General features: G+C 36.6%; 1 protein-coding gene across 4 annotated transcripts; it reads right to left on the reverse strand.

The window, feature by feature from the left end:
* Positions 1–4782: 4782 nt before the first annotated feature.
* LOC115215238 (putative acyl-CoA synthetase YngI) lies at positions 4783–23330 on the reverse strand. 4 transcript variants are annotated; one of them, XM_029784477.2, is made up of 3 exons: positions 23199–23330; positions 8326–8573; positions 4783–7774 (listed from the first exon to the last, which is right to left on the reverse strand). In XM_029784477.2, the coding sequence occupies exons 2-3, from the start codon at positions 8469–8471 to the stop codon at positions 6259–6261; spliced, it is 1662 nt and encodes a 553-aa protein (XP_029640337.1). In that variant the 5' UTR covers positions 8472–8573; positions 23199–23330; the 3' UTR covers positions 4783–6258. The 4 variants fall into 4 exon arrangements, with proteins under 4 accessions (XP_029640337.1, XP_029640336.1, XP_036361260.1 ...); XM_029784476.2 differs by lacking the exon at positions 23199–23330 and adding an exon at positions 17194–17363; XM_036505367.1 differs by lacking the exon at positions 23199–23330 and adding an exon at positions 14986–15990.
* Between the last annotated feature and the right edge of the window lie 2430 nt (positions 23331–25760).

The raw sequence follows: 25760 nt of genomic DNA on the forward strand, positions 1-25760 counted from the left end.
GCTCAGAATCAGTGTTAGTGGTATCAAACACAGTACAAAGATCAGTGGGGACAGGCAGTCCCCTTGGAAGATGCCCAACTGTCCCTAAACTTCTTCCATATGCTGTCAGGTCCGTCCTCCAATTCGCCATACCTTTTCCAAGCAATCGCTCAGCATTCGATGCAATCTCAAACAGGTTCATACACTCCATAATCCATGACATGGCTAAGTTACTTTTCTTCCTCTTGCAGTCTTTGAGTACAGTTTTATCTATCAGGAATTGATCCTTGGTCCCTCTGCCCTTACGCTCGCAACCTTTCTGCTCATGTGGCAGGAATCCATTTTGTTCTAGATGTTCGTACATTGACTCTGCAAGTATTCCAGTCAATAACTTCCACATAAGTGGCAAACAGGATATCGGCTTATAATTGTCTACCGTATAGTCTTTTCCGATGTTTTTCAGGCACAGCACTGTCCTACCCAATGACAACCACTCTGGAGTTGCTTGATGGGAACTTAACAAGATGTTGAGTTGCGCAGCTATTCGTGCATAACATTCATCAAATCTTTTGATCCAATAGCCTTGAACTTCATCTGGTCCCGGGGCATCTAATTGCCTATTTTTGTTTGCTGATTTCCTTCACTTCCCTAACTGAAATGACTAGTTCTGCCTGTTTTGGACAGACTACTGTTTGTTTCAGTTCCTTCAGCCTCCTTCTTGTGGTCCTTGTCTTTGCTCCAGATGTCAGTCCAAAAACCTTTGGCTTTCATTGTTATCTGATATCAACTTTTCATCTGTACACTCTCCATTTATTTCTTTATAGAATCTCTTCTGATCTACTCTGAATAACCTATTCTGCTGGTAATCTTTCATCCGTTGGTCGTATCTTACCGTATTTGCTTTCTTTGCAGCGATGCGCCGTTTCAGTTACTCTATTACTACTTTCAGGCCCTTTCTTTCAATATTATACTTCCTTTTCAGCGCCCTGTATTTTTGTTCGCTTTTAAGCTCCCTTTTCTCTTTTCGGTCTAACACAGAGATTTCCTTCGAGAGCATGTCTAACCCTGCCTGGATTCTTCTTTTCCACCATGGATCTTTTTCTTTTGTCACTCCCATTGTTTCTTTTTCTTGACATCGACACCCACATTTTCTGCCACAGCAATACTTGCTGCCTTGATCAAATTATTTGTTTCTGTGATGTTTCATTGACATTTTTCGTTTCTTGGTTCAATTTCCATCGGTCAACCTTTTTAAGGTTGCAAAAAATGTCGCTATCGTTCTCCTGTAGTCTTGCTTTTATTCTGTCGTAGATTGCCTTTTGTTCATCTGTCATATCGCCATTAGTCTTTTTTATCTTCTTTTAAAACATCTATATGTCTCTCAGCAATTAAACTACCACTGCTTCTTTCCTGTGCTATGAGATTACTCTTATTAGTAAGAACTGTATTTTCATCGTTATCTCTGCTGCTATTTTCCAAGACCCGTCTTTTGATAGCTTCGAGCTCTACTTCTGTGAACCAACGTTTTTTTTCTTATCGCTCTAGCTTGATCACATAGCCTGTGTTCTGTGAGTTGAAACAATCCCTTTTCTCTCCAATACGATGTCGGTAACCCCTAATTTGAGCACCATTTTCACCATTGCTCAGATAACACTCCATGACCACAGCATTAATTTACTTGCTCCATCTACGCCGTGTGTGGTGGTCCCTTTCTGGATATCTACAGGCTGGAGCCGGACCAGAATCTCTGAGCCTGCCGGGTGCAACTCTGTCACCATCATTAGCTTCAGTTTCATTGCCCCCGTTATTCACAATATTTTGTTTTTCCATTGTCACTCATATGAGGTAGCGATTATCAGGTTGCGCAATTACCAGTATTTTTATTGTGACACCATCACTAGATGTATCATTAATCAGTCCATGGAGAGGTTCCACTCGTTTCCTTTCTTTATGATTATTATTATTATCATCACTGATATCACTGATATTATTACTTTCATGTGTAGTAGCAGCAGTGTTTGCAACAACAGCAACAGTAGCAGGGGCAGTGTAGTGGTTAGGGTAATAGATGGGCCTCAGATTCCTGTGCTATCATAATAGTAGTATTTATAGTATTAGCAGCTGCAGCATATTATTTTTATCATTATCACTATCACTACCACTACTATTGTTATTATCATTATTACTATTTCCATTTTTTATTAAAAGATTTTACTAAATGTTCTTTATTTTCAACTTTTGTCATGTGATTGTTGAAGGAAATAGTCGGGGAGTAGCTTGGTGAATATATCATATTCTACAGATCTATAAATAGATTCGGCAGATGGTGGGGAGGTCAGCCATAGAAACAAAATAATCTTCTCATCTTTTGGGTCAGCAGTGACCACTGACAGCGCTGCCTTGAAAAGAAGCAATTCAACCTGTTCTATTTGTAATTACTGGTAGAAAAAACAATAATATATATACATATATGTATACATATATAATTTTAAAATAGGATAAAATCTTCATAAGAATTTATCAAGTAGTCAGCGTAAAAAACCTCATAAGGGAAAAAATCCAGCAATTTTTTCACTTAAATGTATTTATTTATATTATATAGAGGGCATTATTATATATAAATGCAACATGCTAGGGGGGACTCTTAAAGTCAAAACCACTAAAATAAATAAACACATAGTACCGAATGCAACACTAGAAGCAAGTCATTTAAAAACAGAATTCAGCTGCAGATCACTGTGATTTCATAATCAATGCAGTGGTGCACTCTTTACTCAAATATACTACGTTGGATATACTACGTTGGATACGATAGTTGTTTGCCTGGTATGTTGATTTTGTTTATTATAAATCTTGAATTATGCTTGCACTGATGAGTAAAGAGTGCACCACTGCACTGATTATGAAATCACAGTGATCTGCAGCTGAATTCTGTTTTTAAATAACTTGCGTCGAGAGTTGCATTCGGTACGATGTGATTATTTATTTTAGTAGTTTTAACTTTATGAGTCCCTCCTAGCGTGTGGCATTTATGTGTAATAATGCCCTCTATAATATATATATATATATATATATACTGATATTCACGTCGTTGAATTTTTGAATTTCTGAATTCATTTGTGTTGTTGCAATAAAAGATGCATTTACGTATTTGGGTAATATATTAAAGTTTTTAAGTTTTCTTGAGATGTTCGTTTGTTTGTCCAGTTGGAGAATACAGTAGAACTTTTGCAATGAAAAGGATGCTTACATTTTCGAATACTAAGAGGGAGTCAAAAAGAAAAGGAAGCGAGTTTTAGATAGTAAAGTTTAAAGATTTACTATATATGGTCTTTTGTATGACCGCACAGAGACAAATGATATCGTTCTTTTTTGCTGTTGATAGATTTATATCGGGTATACTATTATTATTATTATTATTATTATTGTGTCGTTTCGCTTTGTCAGAAGGCCTCCAGGAAAGCAAAACAACCCACGCTTCACGACGAAAACAGTGAAGTTTGCGAGTAAGAGTCTGATGCTTTGGGGATACATAAAAAGTGGTGGTTCAAGAAATTTGGCTAAAATTGACGGTAACTTGAACAGTGCCAAAATACATCCAGTTGCTGAAGGAGAATTTGATACCAGACTTGGATGGAGGTGAGATTTTTCAGCATGACAGAATTCCATGTCACAGATCCCGTGCAACACAACAGAGTCTGGCTGATAAAGGTGTTACCTTATTGACAGATTGCCCAGCTCAGAGCCCTGTCTTAAATATCATCGAGCAAATGTGGACAGAAGTAAAGAGAAGAGTTCGTCAGAAGAATCCAAGCAATCTTGAAGAGTTGTGGGAGCTCAGCCACAGAGAATGGTATCTCATACCTATGAAGATCGTGAAGGATTTGTATGCATTGAAGCAATTATTCAAGCTAAGAGAAGCTACATGAAATATTAACAATATACAGTAACTTATTCAAATGAACATTATGTAATAAATTTTCACTATAGACATTTTTTTCTGTTTTAACACAGTGTATCTTGATTGGTTTATGTGAGGTGGCCGAAAGGTTTTGCATGGTCATTTTCGGTGGTCGTCTCGCATTTTCCTCTCTCATTTGGAACCACTACTACAAAATATAATGATTAGGTATAGAAATGACTCCGACAGGGTCAATGTTTCATCTGTAAAAAAGCGCAGTGGGAAACATCCACGTATAAGTTGGTAATTAATTGAAATTTACAATTGTTTAAAGTAGTCGAAGACTTTTGCGCGGTACCGTATGTATGTATGTATGTATGTATGTATGCATGCATGTATGTTTGCATGTATCTATGTATGTATAGAAAGTGTACTCTATAATATAATATATCATAGTATTTATTACTGAACATGCGTTATTGAATATTTGTATTTGGAAATCTGTACGTATTAGCAATTGAAGGTTTCATGCTTTTTGGAAGTGCATTAGCGACATGACTGGAGTGAAATCATTTCCGATCGGTAAAAAAAAAACAGTTCACAGTTGCTATTCTGTCCTTACTTTCTGCCAGCGAAATTATATACCGAAACTCTTTTAATTACAATATTAATATTTAGGAACTAGTTTTAAAAGATATTATTTATCATATTACTATAAGGTTGTCCCAAAAGTTCGTAGAAAGTCTTGGAAAATAATGGTCTTTATTTTGAGGAATAATTTTTGTTGTTTTTGTTAGTACTTGGCGAGTAAAAATTCAATTTTCGCAAGTGTTTACGAACGTTTGGGACAACCTAATATTACAGAAATTTTTTTTAAAAAAAAACAACTTTAATTACTGTGGTGGTGAAATAACAATTTTATTAGAAATTTAAGATATACCAGCGGATATTTATTATATAAATGAAAGTATATAATAGACTGAAAATTCGTAATTGCCTTTCAAATATCAGTTGGTTTTGGAGTGATAACATGTGACTAATAAGTACTCTTACATAGTTATTGCGTAGGCTTGCGAGCAATTTGGTAGGACTAGTTTAATGTCAGCATAGATGAATTAGATTACTAGATTCTGTTATTTTACATTTTTTTTTTAAAGTTCAAGTCCCGCAAAGATCGGTCTTGCTTTTTCTCCTTTTTGCTTGTTCTTTTGGGGTTGGTAAAATAAGAAACTGTCAAGTATTGATGTCGATTCGAACGACTAGACTTCCCACATTTAAAACTTATTGAAATGACAATATTTAAGAAATTATTAGTATTCTTTTATATATCTTTTAATGGGAGAGAAAGACCCGTTTCAAGACCTTCGAGAATGATGAGATGGAAGTGTTCTTAAACTGGAAGACCGACCCGAATGTTTGCATCCAATAGAATGGACTCTGCTAAAAGCACCCACGGTGATAGTATTAAGCCGGCCGACAGGTGAAGTCTAGTAGCCAAGTAGGACAGAGCGGGATTCGAACTCAGAATAACAAATACAGTCTGTAGTTTTGCTGTTTTGTCAATCCAGCAACTTAAATTGTTATACATTTTTTTAAATATTTTTATCAACTCTTTTTCATTAAACTTTTTTTGTCGAAAAGATGAAAGGAAAAGTAAGCTACGATACAGGGAAAGGGGCGACAGTCAAGTGGTTGTAGATGACGGAAGCGATGTACGCATTCGCCACCTCCGCCCCACCCTTCAGAGACAGCTTCCTCTCTGCCATTTCTGCGTGAGACTGGCCACCCAGCTCGTCACCTAACACCTAGATCAACCGTAGACGAGAAAGAGCGCTTGGCACCTGGCGTGTCGGCAAGCGCCCGCAACCCTTTACCATCCAAGCAATGCGCTCGGAAGAAGTTCCACATTGGAGTTTTAAAAGAGATTAGTGACAGGGAAGAGCGACGACGTCCTCAGTGAAATTTGAACTCGGAACGAAGAGAATCGGAACAAATACCGTGAAGATTCTGTCAACATTGTTGTGAATCAGTGTAAGTTACAATTATTATAGTAAAGACATTGGAATCAAATATTTCAAAAAGCATTATAAATCGCAGTATACTCAACATTTGTTTTCTTCAAGGCTACTATTTTAATTAATTTATCAATCATTGATGAATGTAGATATGTCGGAATTAGTTGACAATAATTAAAATGTTGCTTTTGATATTTGGAAAGATTCCTGTCTGAATGCTTTGAATGGATTGGAAGTAGAAATATAAAATAAGGGAAGAATTTCGAGAACTAAAACATTCTCCGTTACTAATTCAGAGTTGTAACGAAATAAATTCTAAGAATAAATATCCACTCCAGGTTAATTTCAGCAACCGACTATGAATTATTCCGGATTCAGTTCTGAAGAAAGTTTTTTTTTCTTAATATTTTTTTCTACTAAAGCAATTGCTGTTGATTTAATTGACCTTCTGTCAAATTTCTGAGAGGTTAATAATGGAAAGCTTGTAAAATGTAAGAAATAATCTGGGTGCAGCGTTACAATATCAAAACCGCTTTGCTGTGGCATAATTTCCAAGCAGAACTTTTTAAGCCCGTCTTCATTGAATTCGTGATTATCTCGGATGGTAATACACGCACACACCCGTTCACCAACTTCTTCATCCGGTATCGGAACCACAACTACGTCTTCTACACTAGGGTGATGACTGACATATTCCTCAACTTGTCTGACAGGTACCTTCACTGTTGACTTCTTGATAAAATCTGTATTTCTTCCAACTAGAAAAAAATCCCCCTCTGGTGTCATATAACCTATATCTGACATTGACTGCCAGCCATTTGTATTTGTCGAATCGCCACCCAGGTTTATTTTAGTTGTCCATTTATTTCGAACTTCAATATTGCCAACCTCTCCTATATTAACGGTTTTTCCGTTATCGTCAACAATCTTCATTTCTGTATCGGGGAAAGGCCTCCCTAGCATTTTCGGAAGATGTTCAGAAATATTTTTTTTTGTAAATACCCGTGAAGTTAAAAATGTAGCTTCACTACTTCCATACACAATTTGTATATGCTCAGTAAAGTTTAAGGAATGCATTAATGATTCTTTTGTAAGCATATCTCCACCGGTAAGAATAGCCTTTGCGCGATGCCCACAGTCTCTGAGTAGTTGTAGATGCTGTGGCAGAAGCCAAAGTATATTACAGCCTTCTTTTTTCCATATATTTTCAATAAACTCTAAGTTCTTAATGTCGTTTAGCATTTGAACATTTCCAGTTACATGGGTAGTTCCAACAGAAAACAACCCAAATGGATATCCACCGATGTATATCATTGGACGAGTGTTGTATGTTGTATCATCTGAGGTTACACTACTTGCATCCATGGCATGTACTATGCTATTCAACCAGTTATAATGTGTGTGATAGATATTTTTGGGTCGGCCTGTACTACCGGAAGTTTGGCAAATAAATGCGATGTCTTCTGGGTCCAAACTAGGTAAGTCGACTTGCTCACTGTCATTGATATTCAACATAAGGTTTGTGGCAGATAGAACGTTGGATGGGCAATATGTGTTGGATATATTGATGACAAACTTCAATTCCGGATATATTTCGCTAGTTACTTTACCGTCATCGGAAATTTGAGCAATTGCACAAAATTTATCCAGTGAATCTTTTGAGTCAAATATCACCGCTTTGCATCCGGAAAAAATGTCTTTAAAATCTCCTGACTTTAGACTCAGCCTCAATGAAACTGCTCCGGCCATAATAATTCCGGTATCGTAGATTATGAGGTCTACACAGTTGGATATACATAAAGCGACGTGATCTCCTTTCTTAACGCCTAACTTAACAAGAGCTTTTGCAAACTTCACAGTACCGTCATACACCTCTTTTCTGAAAATATATATGGAAAGTAGAAGTGAGATAGTGCACATATCAAGGCATTGGTGACATCTAACATCATCTTTTTTAATTACTCTTAATACTACTGGAAGTATTATGCCTCACTAACTGATGCTCTCTCTCTCTCTCTCTCTCTCTCTCTCTCTCAAAGCTTCCAAATAGAATAAGAAACCCGAGATTATATAAGAAGAAAACGGCTAACACATTAGAAATGAAGGGGAGAAAACGGAAAAAAAGAAATGAGCAACAGACGGACAGACAAATAGATTGATTGACTGACAGATAGTAGGAGAGACAAACAGACAGACAGGCAGACAGACAGATGGACAGAGAGACAGATGGACAGACGAAGGGACAGACAGACTGATAAATCGACAGAGAGACAGGCGCACAGACAGACAGACTGATAGATAGATAGATAGACGAAGGGACAGACAGATAGATAGATAGACGAAGGGACAGACAGACAGATAGATCGACAGAGAGACAGGCGCATAGATAGATAGACAGACAGACAGACAGATAGATAGATAGATAGTTACCGCGTCAATTGCTGTCGATCGTCTTTTTCTTTATATACAACAAATGCTAATTTGTTTGGCTGCTCTTCCGCCAAGCATTTTAGTTTCTCAGGAATCGTTTGCCAAACAGCTGGTATTCGACCTGGTTCATGGATATAACTTGTCATCTTGCTAACTACGAAGTCACCGGCACAAAATTTCAGAGCCAACAATGGACTTACTTTCCGATATTTCTTCTTGCCTTATTCGGGTCTGATCTTAATTCTTCTCTGTTTAATACAAATTTATCATTAGTTTTGATTAAATAAGACACATTAAATCATTAAATTTTCATTAAAAAGAAATAAGTGGTTAAAATTCTAGACCCACTTTACCTTATTTTGATGTATCTTTCTATGTTCAGTTACTATCATTTCGATTATTGTTCATGCACAAGAAATGCTGACTTAAACGCTACTCATTAGACCATGCTTGTTAGTTGTTACAAAGAAAACGCGATACTTTGTCTAGCCAACGATTGATTCTCTATGACGCTATTTCTGAGACCCCCTTCGGTCATGACACAGACCATAGGATTGCACGTAGAAAGTTACCCTCCCAGGCATAAGTTCGGGCAAGGCTATTTATGGAAAACCAGCAGTCGCCCATGCATACCGGCCTCCTCTCTCCACGCCACCAGTGTTATCCAAGGGAAAGACAAAGGCTGATACAGCTTGGCATCAATGATGTCGCAACTCTTTTCTGCCAACTGAGTGGACTGGAGCAACGTGAAATAAAGTGTCTTGCTCAAGAACACAACACGCAGTCCGGTCTGGGATTCGAGCTCACAACCTCATGATCGTAAGCTCTACGCTCTAACCACTGAGCCATGCGCCTTCACGATGAAGCTATTTATATTCTCTTATAAAATAAAAAGATACATTAAATAATATATTTACATATAATAATATTTTGAATATTGAGATAATTGAATATATATAACATTATATATTACTTATATAATGTATAATGTGGTTCTTTTCACTTGCTGGATCTGGAGAAAGGGACAGTGTCCATGGCTTGCACGGACTCCCTTAAATCAGTCAGATTTATATCATTAATATCGGAAAGTCCTGCGTAGGGAGGAAATTTAGAGACCAACGTTCTGTGAACAATGGACACAAGGCGGAGATCTGGAAAACTGGACACAAGATGGACGATAAGAGGGAAACAGATGAGTAACTGAAAATGCCTGAGTAGACGAGAATGACTCCCGCCAACTGCGAGGAGCAGGGGTCATTATCCTGACGGGAGAAAAGGCATTGTGGCTGGAATATGTCCGTGTATAATTTTATGCTGATCTGTTGAGTGACCGTTTTCCTGATGCCGTCTAGGTTGTCTAGGATTAAATCTGTTATCCTTGTTATAAACATTAATTTAATAAACATAGTTTAGCCTCGCAAAAAAAAAAAAAAAACTCTGAGAGTCAATAACAGGTTTCTAAGCACCCAGAGAGAAATATAGCGTCAACTAGTTTCACTAGAAAGAGGCAGAGACAGGGGAAGAGTGAGAGTATAAACATACAATAAATTCCCATATGGTCTCTTTTAAAGAACAGAAGCAGGATGTACTGAGGGTTGGTTACTAATATATATATATATATATATATATATATATATAGATATATAGATAGATATATAGATATAGATAGATAGATATATATAGATAGATGATATATATAGATAGATAGATAGATAGATATATATGTGTGTGTGTATGTGTGTGGAGGCGCAGTGGCCCAGTGGTTAAGGCAGCGGACTCGCGGTCGTAGGATCGCGGTTTCGATTCCCAGACCGGGCGTTGTGAGTGTTTATTGAGCGAAAACACCTAAAACTCCGGCAGTGGGTGGTGGCGATCCCTGCTGTACTCTTTCGCCACAAATTTCTCACCCTCTTTCTTCTGTTGGCCTGCTCGCTTAGCCAGCGGGGTGGCGTCATTTGAAAGCTAAAACAATGCGAAGCGCATTGTGACCAGCGATGCATAGCAACATCTGATAGCCTGGTCGGTCACGGTGATATATATATATATGTATGTATGTATTAAATGTACAATGTATGTATAGATGATCACAATGACGACAATAACGACGTCGATGATGATGATGATGATGGTGATGGTCGCTCCCGTTGATTTGACATATGACACTGTCTGAAGGAGAGGATTTAAAGTTTTAAAATATGTGGAGAAAACATGTGTGAAAAAGAAAACTTTTAAAAAGAAAAGAACAAAGAAGCTGCATATACTTGTAATGTAATTCGAGTTCAAGCATGGATTTTACTATCAAGTCGCCTTGCATAATGGAGATATCACATTTTTCTAAGATGATAACATTTGATATCTTATCTTGCCATTTTATGTTGCAGATATTGTGCAAACAACACATGGGAAAGATTTCAAGTCTCTTTATATGTTTGTAGTAGGGAATTCATGCTTCTGTACATCACAAAAGTGCGCACAAAATTCAAGATTTGTATACACTTATTTTATTTTTCAGACTGACACCGTATTTAGCCCACAAACGATGGAAAAGTCTTCCAAAAGCACTTGTAGTTAAGGTAGTGTTAGTGTGGATATTTGTGATAGCGGTAGATATGTTGACGATCGCAGTACAGGAGGGTTTGCTGATACTGTAGGTGTGTTTGTGTGTGTGTGTTTTATTGTGTTTTCTTTCTTCCAGCCTTATCACTTTGGCTGCTTGAGCCCATTTTATATAGCTCTATGGGCTGCAGTATGCCTATTTTATATAGCTCTATGCTTTTCGCAGCTGCTGTTGCAGCGAATGTATTGTTGTCGTTGTTATTATAATGGAAATACCGATGCCGTTTAAGTTGTCGAGGCTACTGGCTGGTCTTGTTTTCGCCTCTATCCTAGTTTTTGTTATCGTAGGGTCGTAACGGTAAAATAGGCTGAGACTGGGCTCGTAGACCTGTCGCTGCTGTTGACTGATGTCTTTAGGATTGTTTCATTAATCGAGGGAAACCCAGCTTCATAACTGGAATTAAATCCTTGAGCTGTGATGTTGCTAAATCTGCAGCTGCTCTTTGTTGTCATAGTGGTAATGTGAACTTTGAACTTGGTGGGTGCTCACCCCACCTTTAATTTCTGGGTAGGAGGCAGAGTACAGTTCCATATCTGGCACTATCCCAGCTTCCTTTTACTTTGTCTGCCATGTCTTTCAACAAGGCCATATTTGTTTTTAATTTATTTCAAAAAAGCGAATATTTTTTTTTTTTTTCTTTCGGATTTGAGCCCCAAAATGGAGACGAAAAACGAAACCAAGCAAGTCTATGCTTAAGGTGACGGTTTTGATAAACGTATTGTATCAAAATATGCAATAAACAAATTTTGGAGACAATATTAAAAACAAAATGTGTGTGTGTGTGTGAATTAACCCCCCAAATCAGTAATCAAAATCATTATCATTGTTCAAAGGTTAAGTAGCAAATCGAACGATACTAAGTAAGTTCAAGTGAGTATATGTGAAGAGTACTGAACGAACCCAGTACCTCTTCGTTTAAACCTGGTGCCTGTTCTATCAGTCCCTTTCGCCGAACCAATAAGTTACTGAAATTAACAAACCAACACCGGTTATCAAATGGCGTGTGGAGGGAACAAACACACACACACACACACAAACGCACTCATAAATAGATAGATAGATAGATAGATAGATAGATGCATACATACATACATACATACATACATGCATTATGGCTGCCCCTCGTTATCGAGTATGGCCATTGCACGAAGCTTAACTGTTACTGATGCTTTTGATCGAATGTGACTTTTTAGCCCAGCTAAAGATCTATAATGTCTTGTACAGAATTGGCAACGTACATACATACGTACATACATACATACATACATACGTACGTACATACATACACAAACACACACACACACACAGCTCTTGCCACTGTTGTGAGTGTGTTTGCTTTATCTGTATTCGTAGTCACTAGTAATCATCATATGTTGTTCTGTTACGTGTCACATATTGCTTTTCAATGAAGACAATTATGAAAAATGCTTTTGTGTGCGTCTGTATGTAGCTGTGTGTTAATTAGTGTTCTGTTCCAGATTAGCCCTCATAGATTAAACATATCATTAAACTCGCACATTCAAAATGCTTTACAGCTGTAACCACAAATCATTTAGAGGAGACTGTAAGGTCACTCAAACTACCGAAAATAGCAACTAAATTGCCTCCAAATTGCATCCCACCATGCTTAAACGAATGATGCATTAAACAATATAGCCTTGGACATAATGCTGCGTCTGAAAATAAAGTAGGCTGGTCATAAGTCTGTTAGGTGGGAGTAGTCCTTGGGCAAACAAAATTATGTTCATCAATACCAGCACTCTTATTGTATACAGATGAATTCTTAGAGAGAATTCGCAGATGAGACAAGTCAAGTTAACAGACTAGACAATAGTCTATTAACTTGACTAAAAACTTAACTGAAAACATAGTTTTCAGAATGATAAAAATATGTAGCAGGTTTCATGGTCATCTACGGTTAAGCGATGTAAGTTAAATGCTCATACTAAATAACATACACTGAGCCAGCACAGATAGTCTCCAGGTAACAAAACCTCAGTTACGCTAACTAAACAGTCACTCATAAATCCCTTTGTACTATCAATTATACTATTCGAGGTACTACTTAAGGATAAATGGATATACAGTGTTTCGTCCATTTTTTCGTTGATTTTATTCTATATAGACAACAACATACGAGCATTACATACAAGGGCCGGGGAACAGGGGGTGCATGGGGTGTACCTGCACCCCCTAGGATTTTTAGGGGTTGCAAAATCAAAATTTGCACCCCCTACAATATCTTTGCCGGGTTCAGAAAATGTCTTAAAAACTGATCTGTAAAAATTGCTTGAAGTCAGATTTCTTCTTAAAACAAAAACAAAGGACAAAAGAAATGTAGCTGATCGTAAATTTCAGAAGGAAATTTATATGACCTGCTTTCTAAGCCAAAGCAGCGTCAATAACAAAAATATGTGGCAACAACAACAACAACAACAAGAATAGCAACATGACCTCTTTCTATCTTTCAAAATACCTCTCAATACCTTACTTTCTTGTCATTTCTTTGTAATTGGTGTCGCTAAAGATTGGTCACATGGTTGAATGGATTTGACTGTTTCACTTCAGTCTAAAAATAAAAGACCTTTCAAAATTCTTTGTCAGTCAGATGGATTCTTCCATTCAAGCTAATAGGAACAAGGTTATTTATTTTGTCAAAGGAACAAAATTATTTCTTTTCTCTTTGCTATTTAATGCTCATTGTTACATTCCTGGGCTTTTCTTTGGATTATCATTTGTCCCATTTAAGTTGGAATTTCTCCCTTTTGACTAGGATCTTTCGTTACTGCGTTAATTTATTCAGATTATTTTCTATTTTATTCGCTCTTCTAAGGATGAATAAGACAAAATTATTGATATTAGTTGACCAATTAAAAACGCGATACTCATCCTTAGAAGAGCTTAAATTCATAGAACTTTTCAATTTTTGCAAGTGATGAATATCACAAACAATTTCCAGTCGATGCTTTAAATTCTTTAAAAACCACTTATAGTAGGGTTTTTTTTTTTTTTTACATAAGATTGCAGAGTAAACTAAATATTTTGTATTCTATGCAAAACTTTAAAAAGCAAAGTGTGAGTAATTTAATGCATTTACATCAACGATCTGATTGAAGCTATGCCAGAACTCATAAATCTTTGCAATCTTATTTTGACCATTTCATCTACAACTGACTCTGTAGAGTGGGTCTTTTCTACCTTGAAAAGAATTAGAACTTACCAAAGAAATACAATAGGAGAGAAAAGACTTTCAGGTTTGGTTCTTATGCCAAGTGGAAAATATTTACGTCAACGATTGATTAAAACTGAAGATTTCTATGACAATGTAATAAATATATTTTCCCTGAAAGATCGAAGGACTGAATTAATTTATAAATGAGGTATGTTGTTGTTGGCACTCCGTCGCTTACGACGACGAGGGTTCCAGTTGATCCGATCAACGGAACAGCCTGCTCGTGAAATTAACGTGCAAGCGGCTGAGCACTCCACAGACACGTGTACTCTTAACGTAATTCTCGGGGATATTCAGCGTGCCACAGTGTGACAAGGCTGGCCCTCTGAATTACAGACACAACAGAGAAAGTTGTGGTGAAAGAGTACAGAAGGGTTCGCCACTATCCCCTACCGTAGCCTCGTCGAGCTTTAGGTTTTTTCGCTCAATAAACACTCACAACGCCCGGTCTGGGAATCGAAACTGCGATCCTATGACCACCAATCCGCTGCCCTAACCACTAGGCCATTGCGCCTCTACAAATGAGGTATGTAAATAAACACATTAAAACAGAGACTAATTTGGTTCTCTTAATTTAAAAAACGAATCAGTTTAACCAATAAGTACGAGGGCGGGGGTTGAAAAGTTCATAGACAATCTATGAAAGAGTGATGCTTAGAAATCTTCCATGCATTCATTTCAATTCTACATATTAACTACATTGTTTCATTTCAGGTAAACTGACATCTGACTATTCAAAGAAAACTTCAAATGTAACTAGTAGCAACTTCTCTCGAAAATAGATAAAATTAAGCATCGTGATATCACGTACCTTCAGAAAAAGGCTTTAGTGTCCCAAAGACGTTCATGCTGGCATGGTTGCTACACCACAGGATTACGGTCCAGCTTTATCAACAGTGCAGAAGCGGACAGCTGAATTTAGGAGGGGAAGATAGTCTTGAAGATGATCCAAGGTCTGGATGTCCCACAACTGCCACCACTGAGAAAAACATCGATCGTGGTCACCACATGTTGGTGGATAACAGGCGATTGACTATAACTCAAATAGCCAATGTTATTAGCATATCCTGGGAGAGAGTTGAGGATATTCTGCACAATGAACTTGGCGTAACGAAGGTTCATGCTCGATGGATGCCGCGTCTTCTGACACCTGATCAAAAGCGCACCAGGTTGATCACCTTACGGGGGTATCTGACATTGTTTGGGGCAGATACGGCTAGTTTCCTTGAACGTTTCCTATGTCTGTTGGCTTCATCACTTTGAACAGAGGCAAACATGCAGTGGAAACAATCCTCTTCATCCGCTCCAAAGAAAGCAGATCGTTTCATCTGCAGGAATGGCGATAGCCTCAGGTTTTTTTGGAATGAAAAAGGCATTGTATTTATTGACTATCTTCAAAATGATCACACCATCAACGCCAACTTGCTAAGGCAGTTACGACAGGCTATAAAGACCAAACGCACTGAAAAAACTAATGAAGGAGGTCTTGTTTCATTAGAACAATGCTTCAATACACAAGTCCTTGGTTTCAATGGTTGCTGTGCGTAACAGGTTTTGAACTGGTTGATCACCCTCCTTAATTTAGTGATTTGGTACCATTTGACTATCATTTGTTTCCCAGCACGAAAAAACACTTGACTGGGCTCCAGCACCTCCTAAGCAAATTTTGTTCCCGGGCCACTGATTACATACTTTCAGCTAGTTGCTCGGTATTCCATCAATTTACTCCCTTATCTCTTCTTCAAATATAACACTTGGTAACAGCCCTGTAGGGTAAAAAGCAATTGTAATTTGTCTATGTGTTTAAGATGTTTGTTTCCTAAATACATGGGCTCGCATTCAGTTCCCATAGCATGATATTCTGAGGAAATATATTTCATCACAGACACAGATCATTAGAATTTTTTTTTTCAACACTGTATCTATAACCATATTATTCAATAATTGAACTAAGTTTTTTATATCACCTATCACTTAACGCATGTATATAAATGAAATATTCCGTGAAATATTCACACTTATTTACGTGGTAGGTGTATATAATTTAACTAAAGGTTGCATCATATGTACGGTTTATTTATTTATTTATTTTTTATTCTCGTTTATGGGAAAAATGGAAAAATAAGAATGAAATATTTATCTTATGAGTGCTTTGCATTAAGTCTATAAAATTGTGCATAAGATATGTGAAGTGTACATGTAAAGTGCATTAAGTAATCATCGTATTCCAATTTCTTCCACTTTTTAATGAGCAGCAGATGAGCGACTATCTCTCCATAAAGACACAACACAGGTTACGCTTTCAGGGTTTTTTTGGAGGTGGGGGGGATAAAGTTTTCAGAAACAACCCAATAGGTTTACCATTAATTTTGGGAAATATTCACGGGTCCCGCTAATTATATAATATCAGACATATATAAGAGTGGTGAGCTAGCAAAAATCGTTATGTGCCAGACAAACGTTCGAAATGCTGCTGAGGTCCTCTTTGCATTTCATTATTTCGGGGTCGAAAAAATAAGTACCATTTGAGCTCTGGGGTCGACATAATCGACTTATTCCTCCCCCAAACTTGCAGGCCTTATGCCAAAATTTGAAACCAATATTCTGTTATGAGTAGGAATTATTGAAATGAGCAGGAATATGCTCATCTTGTTACTAGTCTGTGGTGTTCAGGCTCCCTCCTGCAATATGGCCGAATTAAACGTAGAGCAATTTTTTTAACATCTTTTTTTAAATCACGTCTTATATGCTGATATAAACAGTAAATAGCAGTTTTTTTTTGTTATGTTTTTTTTTTTTTTGTAATCTAAGTCCAAAGTCTAACAAAATAATTTGCCCCAGCATGGCCAGTGTAATGATTGAAACAGATAAAGATGAAAAAAAAAATTAGCACAAAAGTATACCCGCTAGTACTAAATGTCGAAGAAGTACAGGTCCTGAATTAAAAACAAATAAACGTAACGTGTATCTCTATAATAATAATTATTTGAAGAAAATTTAGCATTTCAATACAACTTACTAATCTTCTCCTCCACTCTGATATTCTCGGAAATAGTGTCGCTCGGAACTCCAGTAAACGTGGTCTGCTATATCTGTTACAGTAACGTGTATAACGAATACAGTTTATTATATAATCCCAAGAGTAAACAACTCTGTGTGTCCTAACAAGCTATGTAGTAATGCTTTTGTTTATTTCTCTATTCTTATATGTATACGCGTGTGTGTGTGTGTGTACATGTGTTGTTTGTACTCTACAGCTCATTATTACAGTTACTGCTATGTGAATGGTGTTGCTGTTCTGAATAACTCTTGTTTTTGGAAATTCGATATCTCGTATATCATTATAGTATTTTGTCATTTGTCATAGACTAGTTTTCGTACACAATTTTTTTAACTTCATGTCTGCGTTGTCGTTATATTTCTTACGGGTCAACTCTTATCAGTTACACTCAAAACGTTTTACAGCTGAGCATGCGGGTCTTTTCTTTTTCTCCAAATGCCATATTGAGAATCACGTTAGTGAAATACGTTCTCCCACTTTTCTAGATGCTAATGTTTAACTCTATAGATATTTAGCTGCTAATTCAAACACGTCAACCAAGGTCGTTTAGGTTGCCTTGTTGGCACATTTTATATGCATATCTAGTGAATTTGGATGTGAACTACTTTTAAAACATCTAGAAGATGCAAATAAAAAACAAACCAGCCTGCTCTCTAGTTAATCCTTTTCCGAAACCATGGATCCACTGTCAAGCTGATACTAATCTCCGTTTTCTTGTACGTTCTTGCTCGTTTGGAGAAAATCTTCAAGAATTGAAGTTTGATCTTCAGTTCAGCTTACTACTGTCCAGACGTTGATCTATTCAACTTTGTTGCACAAACCAGCAAGGAGACTGTGAGGTCACTCAAACTACCAAAAATAGCAACTAAATTGCCTTCAAACTGCATCCCATCGTGGTTGTATGAATGATGCACTAAATAATATAGCCTTGGACATAACGCTGTGTCTGTAAATATAATAGGTTGGCCATAGCTGGAGAGTCTTTCGTCAAATCTGTTAGGTGGGAACTGTACTTGGGCAAACAAAATTATGTTCATCAACACCAGCACTCTCATTGTATACAGATGAAATCTTAGAGAGAACTCACAGATGAGACAAGTCACGTTAATAGACTAGACAAAATTAAGCTCAACACATAGTTTTCAGAATGATAAAAATATGTAGCAGGTTTCATGATCATTTACGGTTGTCCCTTACCTTAAGCAATGAAAGTTGAATTCCCATACTAAATAACATACATTGAGCCAGTACAGAGAGTGCAAGTGTCAGTTACGCTAACTAAACAATTACTCATAAATACTTTTGCCTATTTATTATACTATTCGGGGTACTACTTAAGGATAAATGGACGCCACCATACAGTATTTCAGCGATTTTCCGTTGGTTTTATTATGTATAGACAACAACATACGAACATTACATGCTTTCAGCTAGTTGCTCGGTATCCCATCAATTTACTTCCTTGTCTCTTCCTCAACTATAACGCTTACGGAGCACTTGCCAACAGCTCTGTAAGGTAAAAAAAAAAAAGAAAGGCATTTGTCTATGTGCTTAAGATGTTTGTTTCCTAAATACATGGGCTCTCATTCAGTTCCCATAGCATGATATTTTGAGGAAGTATATTTCATCAGGGACTCAGATCAAGGCAGATTTTGTAAATGAAATTTTGCCTAATATTTTTTAATAACATATTTGGTTACACTCTTTCAAAATAGGCATGCATATTTTAAAAGCAATATACTCTCTTTTACGTGTTTCAGTCATTTGACTGTGGCCATGCTGGAGCACCACCTTTAATCGAGCAAATGGACCCCAGGACTTATTCTTTGTAAGCCTAATACTTATTCTATCGGTCTCTTTTGCCGGACCGCTAAGTTGCGGGGGACGTAAACACACCAGCATCGGTTATCACGCGATGTTGGGGCGGACAAACACAGACACACAAACATATACACACATACACATACACATATATATACATATATACAACGAGCTTCTTTCAGTTTCCGTCTACCAAATCCACTCACAAGGCTTTGGTCGGCCCGAGGCTATAGTAGAAGACACTTGCCCAAGAAGCCACGCATGGGATTAACTAAACCACACGCAGTCAAGTCATACTCGCTTAACCAATTCTCGATTACTTTTATTTTTCATCTTTCCGAAGTCCGAAAATAAAAACTATATATAAACCAAACCGTAACGTATACAAAATTAGCTTTGTCTGTTAGAACCACAAAAAAAATCTCCATTTGCCCACCAATTTTCTTTTTGTTCTCCTTAAATATATATATATATATATATTGTTGTATTTAGGAATGGTCATTTTGCCAGTTTAGCCAATAAAAACCCACGCACTATATATTTGGTGTTACTTTGCTTCAGCGTTATTTATTTTTTACATTAATCTTAACCTTATTTCGGCAAGAGTTCTTTCGTCACACTCCTGTGCCCGCATCAGTGGTCCTTTGCTTTCTTCTTTCTTATTTTGTTCATGTGTTTACACCCACTTATACATATATATATACACGTATAAATTGAGGGAATAATCATTAAAATGTTTATACCAGTGACCAGCTTAAAAAAACACCATATCGGTAAAATTAATATTTAAGCATATAATTGTAAATATATAATTATAATTAAGGCCACTGAAGGGGTAACGCCAATACGCTAGTAGTAGACGTCAAATGTCTACAAACTATTCTAAATTTGTTCTTTTTTGCACAAAACTAAATGCGAGGAAATGGACAAGAAGATTAATAAAATTTCGGACTACTCTATATCTTAAGATTTCGTGTTTTGTAATAAACATTACTCTACATTCTTCAATAGAAGTATAACGATAATATATAAGTGAAAATATATATATACATACCGATAAATACTTGCGTACTGGTACCAATATATACATACTAGATATAATGTATATGTGGCAAATTTATGTATATATTGGCATCTGCATGCAAGTATTTATGGGTATGTATATATATTTTTCACTTATATATTGTCGGTATACTTCTACTGAAGAATGTGGAGTAGTTTTTATTATAAAACACGAAATCTTAAGATATAGAGTTGTCCGAAATTCTATAAATTTTCTTGTTCATTTACACGCATTCAGCTTTATGCAAAAAAGGAGAACAATTTTCAGTGCTTTGTAGACATTTGACATCTACTTATAGCATATTGGCGTTGTCCCTTCAGAGCCCTTAGTTATAATTATAATTTATAATTATATAATCATACATACATATAATATATATATATATATTTACAGAGAGAATGCGAGACAGACAGACAGACAGACTGACAGACAGAAAGAGAGGGTAAGTAGTAAACTGGCAGAAACGCTAAAGTATCGGAAAAATATATTATGCGGTGTATGTCCTGGACATTTACATCCTGAGTTGAAATCTAGTACAGGTCAGCTCTGTATCTCATTCTGTCAAAGTCCTAAAAGTAAAGTATTAACGAAGCTCTGAATTCGTGATATCGTCTAATCTCCTCCCTCAAAACTGCTGTCTGAATCAGAAACTATAAACGTTTAACTTGTACCACAAACACACACACACACACACACACACATATATATATATATATATAGAGAGAGAGAGAGAGAGAGAGAGAGAAAATAGTAAAAAGTGAAAAAACTACAGAAGGCTTGTTTTAAAAGGTTAAAAAATATATTCTGACATAATGACTCAAATATATTTTTTAACCTTTTAAAACAAGCCTTCTGTAGTTTTTTCACTTTTTACTATTTTCTATATATTCAACCACGTGCTTTCACACACCAACTTTCTCACCTATATATATATATATATATATATATATATATATATGTGTGTCTGTGTGTGTGTCTGTGTGTAAGTAATGTAGGTTTCAATGAAAAGGCAACTTTCGAGATATTGACAACCAAAAAACAGATTATTCTCCTCAATAAATTCTTCGAAAGACACAACACGTCATATAAAATATATAATAATATAGATACATAATATATATATATAAAGATATATAAATATCATTTTAAAATGTAAAATATAAAATATATATTCGTATGAGATCGCTTGAATCGGTTCTAAAACAAAATGGTCAGATGTTAAATGTACTCAGTCAATACACTGCAAAATCATAAATATACTTTTCTACTTTAGGCACAAGGCCCAAAATTTTGAGGGAGGGGGCCAGTCGATTAGATTGGCGCCAGTACACAACTGGTACTTAATTTATCGACCCCGAAAGAATGAAAGGTAAGATCGACCTCGGCGGAATTTGAACTTAGAACGTAAGGACAGACGAAATACCGCTGAACATTTCGCCCGGCGTGATAACGATTCAGCCAGCTCACCTTCCTTTGGGATTGAACCACGAACTATGTGGTTGGGAACCAAGCTTCGTACCATACAGCCACTCTTGCATATGCAAAATTACAAATATTCTTTTCTACCCTAGGCATAAGGCCCGAAATTTTTGGGGAGGTACGCAACTCGTACTTAATTTATTGATCCCGAAAGGATAAAAGGCAAAGTTGACCTCAGCTGAATTTGAACTCAGAACGTAGCGGCAGGCGAAATACCTATTTCTTTACTACCCATAAGGAGCTAAACACAGAGAGGACAAACAAATGGATTAAGTCGATTATATTGACCCCAGTGCGTAACTGGTACTTAATTTATCAACCCCGAAAGGATGAAAAGCAAAATCGACCTCAGCGGAATTTGAACACGGAACGTAGCGACGGGCGAAATACCGCTAAACATTTCGCCTGGCGTGCTAACGTTTCTGCCAGCTCGTCGCCTTGCAAAATCATAAATATAATAGATGAATGGGTATCTAAAAGAGCGAATGCTTAATTCCATAGCTCGAATTCGTATATATACTACGGCCGTCTCAGGAAAGGTATTTCAGGATGGGTGATCTATTTGTACTCATCTCGAGTATATACATTTCCTTCATCGGAGATTGTATGTGAAGTTTTAAAAAGTCTTTTAAATTGTTTATGAAATATCAAAAGACTTCATACTTGAACCAGGTATCCTATGTTGTGATAAAAATGTGTTCAGAAAAATTCATTCTAAAATGAGGAGTAAATATATTAAAAATCTTACAAAAAAATGATGCATTTACGGCTTTTCTAAAACATATTGGGGATGAAGATCGGAATTCAGATTTCAATTTTTAACATGGGTTGGCTATATTTTAATGAGAAAAAAATTTTAAAGTAGAAAAATACCTTTGTTTCCAAAATATTAAATCATCAGAAATCTTATTTAATAATATTTTTCTACTCGTACAAATTATATTTATGGATTAGTTAGTGCATAATCTACATATTCAATGATTTGAGTAATTATTGACCAATCTAGTTTAAATCGTTTATTTTGCGCTTTTAAATTATCTATGTGTCTGGCTAGTGCTCTCGAATTTTTCATGCTCGCGTTTGTAAAAGAATTTTATGCCCCCTACATCTAGTTTTAAAATCTATTGTGCTCTCTATGTAGATTTTCTTGGGTTCTTTTGAGGTACTTGCCCCACACTTATAAACTACGTTTTTTATCAAACAAGTTGTGCAAAACGTGCAAAATTCTGGGGATCGGCAATTACATGGCTTTTTTTTATGGAATTCAGATACCTACTTTCCTAATTACGTTCCATAGATTCCCTAGTGTTCTTTTTAAGTTTAAATCTATCATTAGTAGCAATGATGGAGCCTAAATGTGATGATGTTGAATATGACAATTTTAAACTAAATTTGTTAAAGATGGGGTGATATTTATTATCCGGAGGAAAGTTTTTTTTTTCAATGATCTTAAAGAATACTTCGGGGACATTCTTAACTTGAAGGGGAAAAGGTGGGGTGAACCAAAATATTTCCCGCTTTCTAGTGGTATTATTTTCTCTCCATGACCAGACCGAATAAATTTATGTAAATCTTTGTAACAAATATATTTCATACTCACATGCACGCTTATATACTTATTCATTTATTTCTTATCCTCGAAGCTACTTGATTTGCGAAGAACCTCTTATCAAATAATAGTTCTGTTTCTGCCGTTCGTATCTTTATCTGTTATGTTTTATAGTTTTCTTGTTTCAGTCATCAGACTGCAGGCATGCTGGGGTACACCTTGATGAATTTTAGTCGAACGGTAGAGTAGATGCGTGCGGGGTAGAAGTGGACGGGGCACAGGGAAGATAAGAGGTATGTGGTGTGTGAAGAGGAGGGGTTTATGTGAAACTTGAAAATATGTTACAGGTTACCTATATATTTATGTAAATATGTTATAGGTTATCTATATCTTTTATCTTTTAATCATTTAATTGTCTCAATGATTAAACTGCAGCCATGCTGGTGCACCACGTAGAGGACCTTTTAGTCGAATGAATCAATCCCAGTACTTAATTTTTCTTAAGCCTTGTACTTATTGTATGAGTCCGTTTGCTGAACTGCTAGTTTTGGGGACGTAAACACACCAACACCTGTTGTCAAGCAGTGGTGATGGACAAACACAAACAAACACACGGACACACATAAATACATACGACGGGTTTTTTTTTCAGTTTCCGTCACACGTATACGTCTATATCGCTTCACTTCATACTCTCAACTCATGGGGCTTGGTCGTCCGAGGTTAGTGGCCCCAGAGGTGTCATCATGCGTAAAGCCGACCAGATCTACCACCAGAACATTCCATCGCTGGTGGTCCCGTTCCAGCTCTTTTGCATACTTCAAGGTGACGTCGGGCCTTCGGAGAACCTTTTACACATACGCACATACACGCATACACGCACACACACACATAAATACTTTTTGCATTTGTGACTGCCAAGACACAACTATATATATGTATATATATATATATATATATATATATATATATATATATGTATGTATGTATGTATGTGTGTGTGTGTGTGTGTGTGTGTGTGTGTGTGTGTGTGTGTGTGTGTGTAGAAGGTTGAAAAGGAACACACGAGCTGATATATATGGAAAAGTCAAAATAGAAAATGCTAAAATAATTTTATAAAAACATTTCAGTACCGGTTTCAGTCATTGAGACTTTTTCAACTGTAAGTATGGAAAACAATTAAATTTAGAAAAATTTAAAAAGTTTTTTTAAAGAATATTTGTATAGTGTTCAAATACAAGTGGCATTTTCCTTGTTTCTGCCTGTCTCTGTCTCTCTTGTTTACTCTTGTGGGTTCGAGGTCGTTGTGAATTGGATGATGTGGCTGTAAAACCTGCTCTGTGTAAGCATTCGACTTGTTTGGGCACGCTTACGTTAAAAAGCAATTTTAGAATGACTTTTTCTGTCAAAACGCTAAAAGTAACTGAACAATAAAAAAAACCAACCAAGATTCAACCAAATCAAAGAATAAACCCAAATACTAGACGAACAAAAATGAACCATCCCACTTCCATTGCGGCGCACGCGCACGCACACAAACACACACAAGCACACACCTACGCACGCACACATATTTACATACCCCCTCTTGCATACACAAACATATATTAACACAGAGTTTAAATGCTGTTTGATTTATTTTTTCAGCGTACAATTTTCATCATCCCACTACCAAGTATGACATCACCCCTTCCTTCCTTATTCATCTATCACCCCTTCCTTTCTCGTTCATAAACACAAGAGTATTATTATAGTAGATTATCTCGATAACCATGGAAGCTATAAAAAAAACACAAAGCCTAGCATCACCACCGGATCATTCTACACATCTGTGTAATTTTTCGCGCAATTCCACTCAGCCGTTTGACTGTGAATCCCAAGACAAGAAAGAATCGCCCATGTCAAATTTATATGTATAGATATATAGGTGTGTGTGTGTGTGTGTGTGTGTGTGTGTGTAGAAGGTTGAAAAGGAATACACGAGTTGATATATATGGGAAAAAAGTCAAGGTAGAAAATGCTAAAATAATTTTATAAAAAACATTTCAGTACCGGTTTCAGTCATTGAGACCTTTCCAACTGTAAGTATGAAAAACAATTAAATTTTGGAAAAATTAAAGGAAAAGATTTTAAAAGAATATTTGCATAGTGTGTGTGTCTTTGTGTCTTCCTCCATGACTACTTGACAACCAGTGTTGGTGGGTTTACGTCCCTGTCACTTAGTGGTTCGGCAAAGGAGAATGGCAGAATAAGTACTAGGCTTTTTTTAAAAAATGTCCTGTGGTCGATATGTTCAAGGCGGTGACCCAAAGAGCTGCAGTAGGGTGAATGAAACATGTCAATGATAAAAGATAAACGAACTAAGAGTAACTCTAGTAATGTAAATATTATCGGCCATACATAAATAGTGCATGAGTTTTTGTTTATACGCCAAATTCACTGCGGAAAAAGTGTCCGGGAAAAGCTTCCTACACGACGTTAATACGTATGTCTATAACAGCGCTCCGTGGCGCACCAGTGCGATGCGGTATATATGACAGGCTTGTTTTAGTTTCCGTCTACCAAATTCGTTCACCAGGTCGTTCTGGGGCCACAGAAGAAGACATTTGGGAT

Source organism: Octopus sinensis, linkage group LG8, assembly GCF_006345805.1.
Source record: "Octopus sinensis linkage group LG8, ASM634580v1, whole genome shotgun sequence".
Classification (NCBI taxonomy): domain Eukaryota; kingdom Metazoa; phylum Mollusca; class Cephalopoda; order Octopoda; family Octopodidae; genus Octopus; species Octopus sinensis.

Coding starts and splice junctions, on each gene's coding strand:
- LOC115215238 (XM_029784477.2), bottom strand. CDS start 8,471: ATGACAAGTTATATCCATGAACCAGGTCGAATACCAGCTGTTTGGCAA. Junction 7,775..8,325: donor GATCGACAGCAATTGACGCG/GTAACTATCTAT, acceptor ATATATTTTCAG/AAAAGAGGTGTATGACGGTA.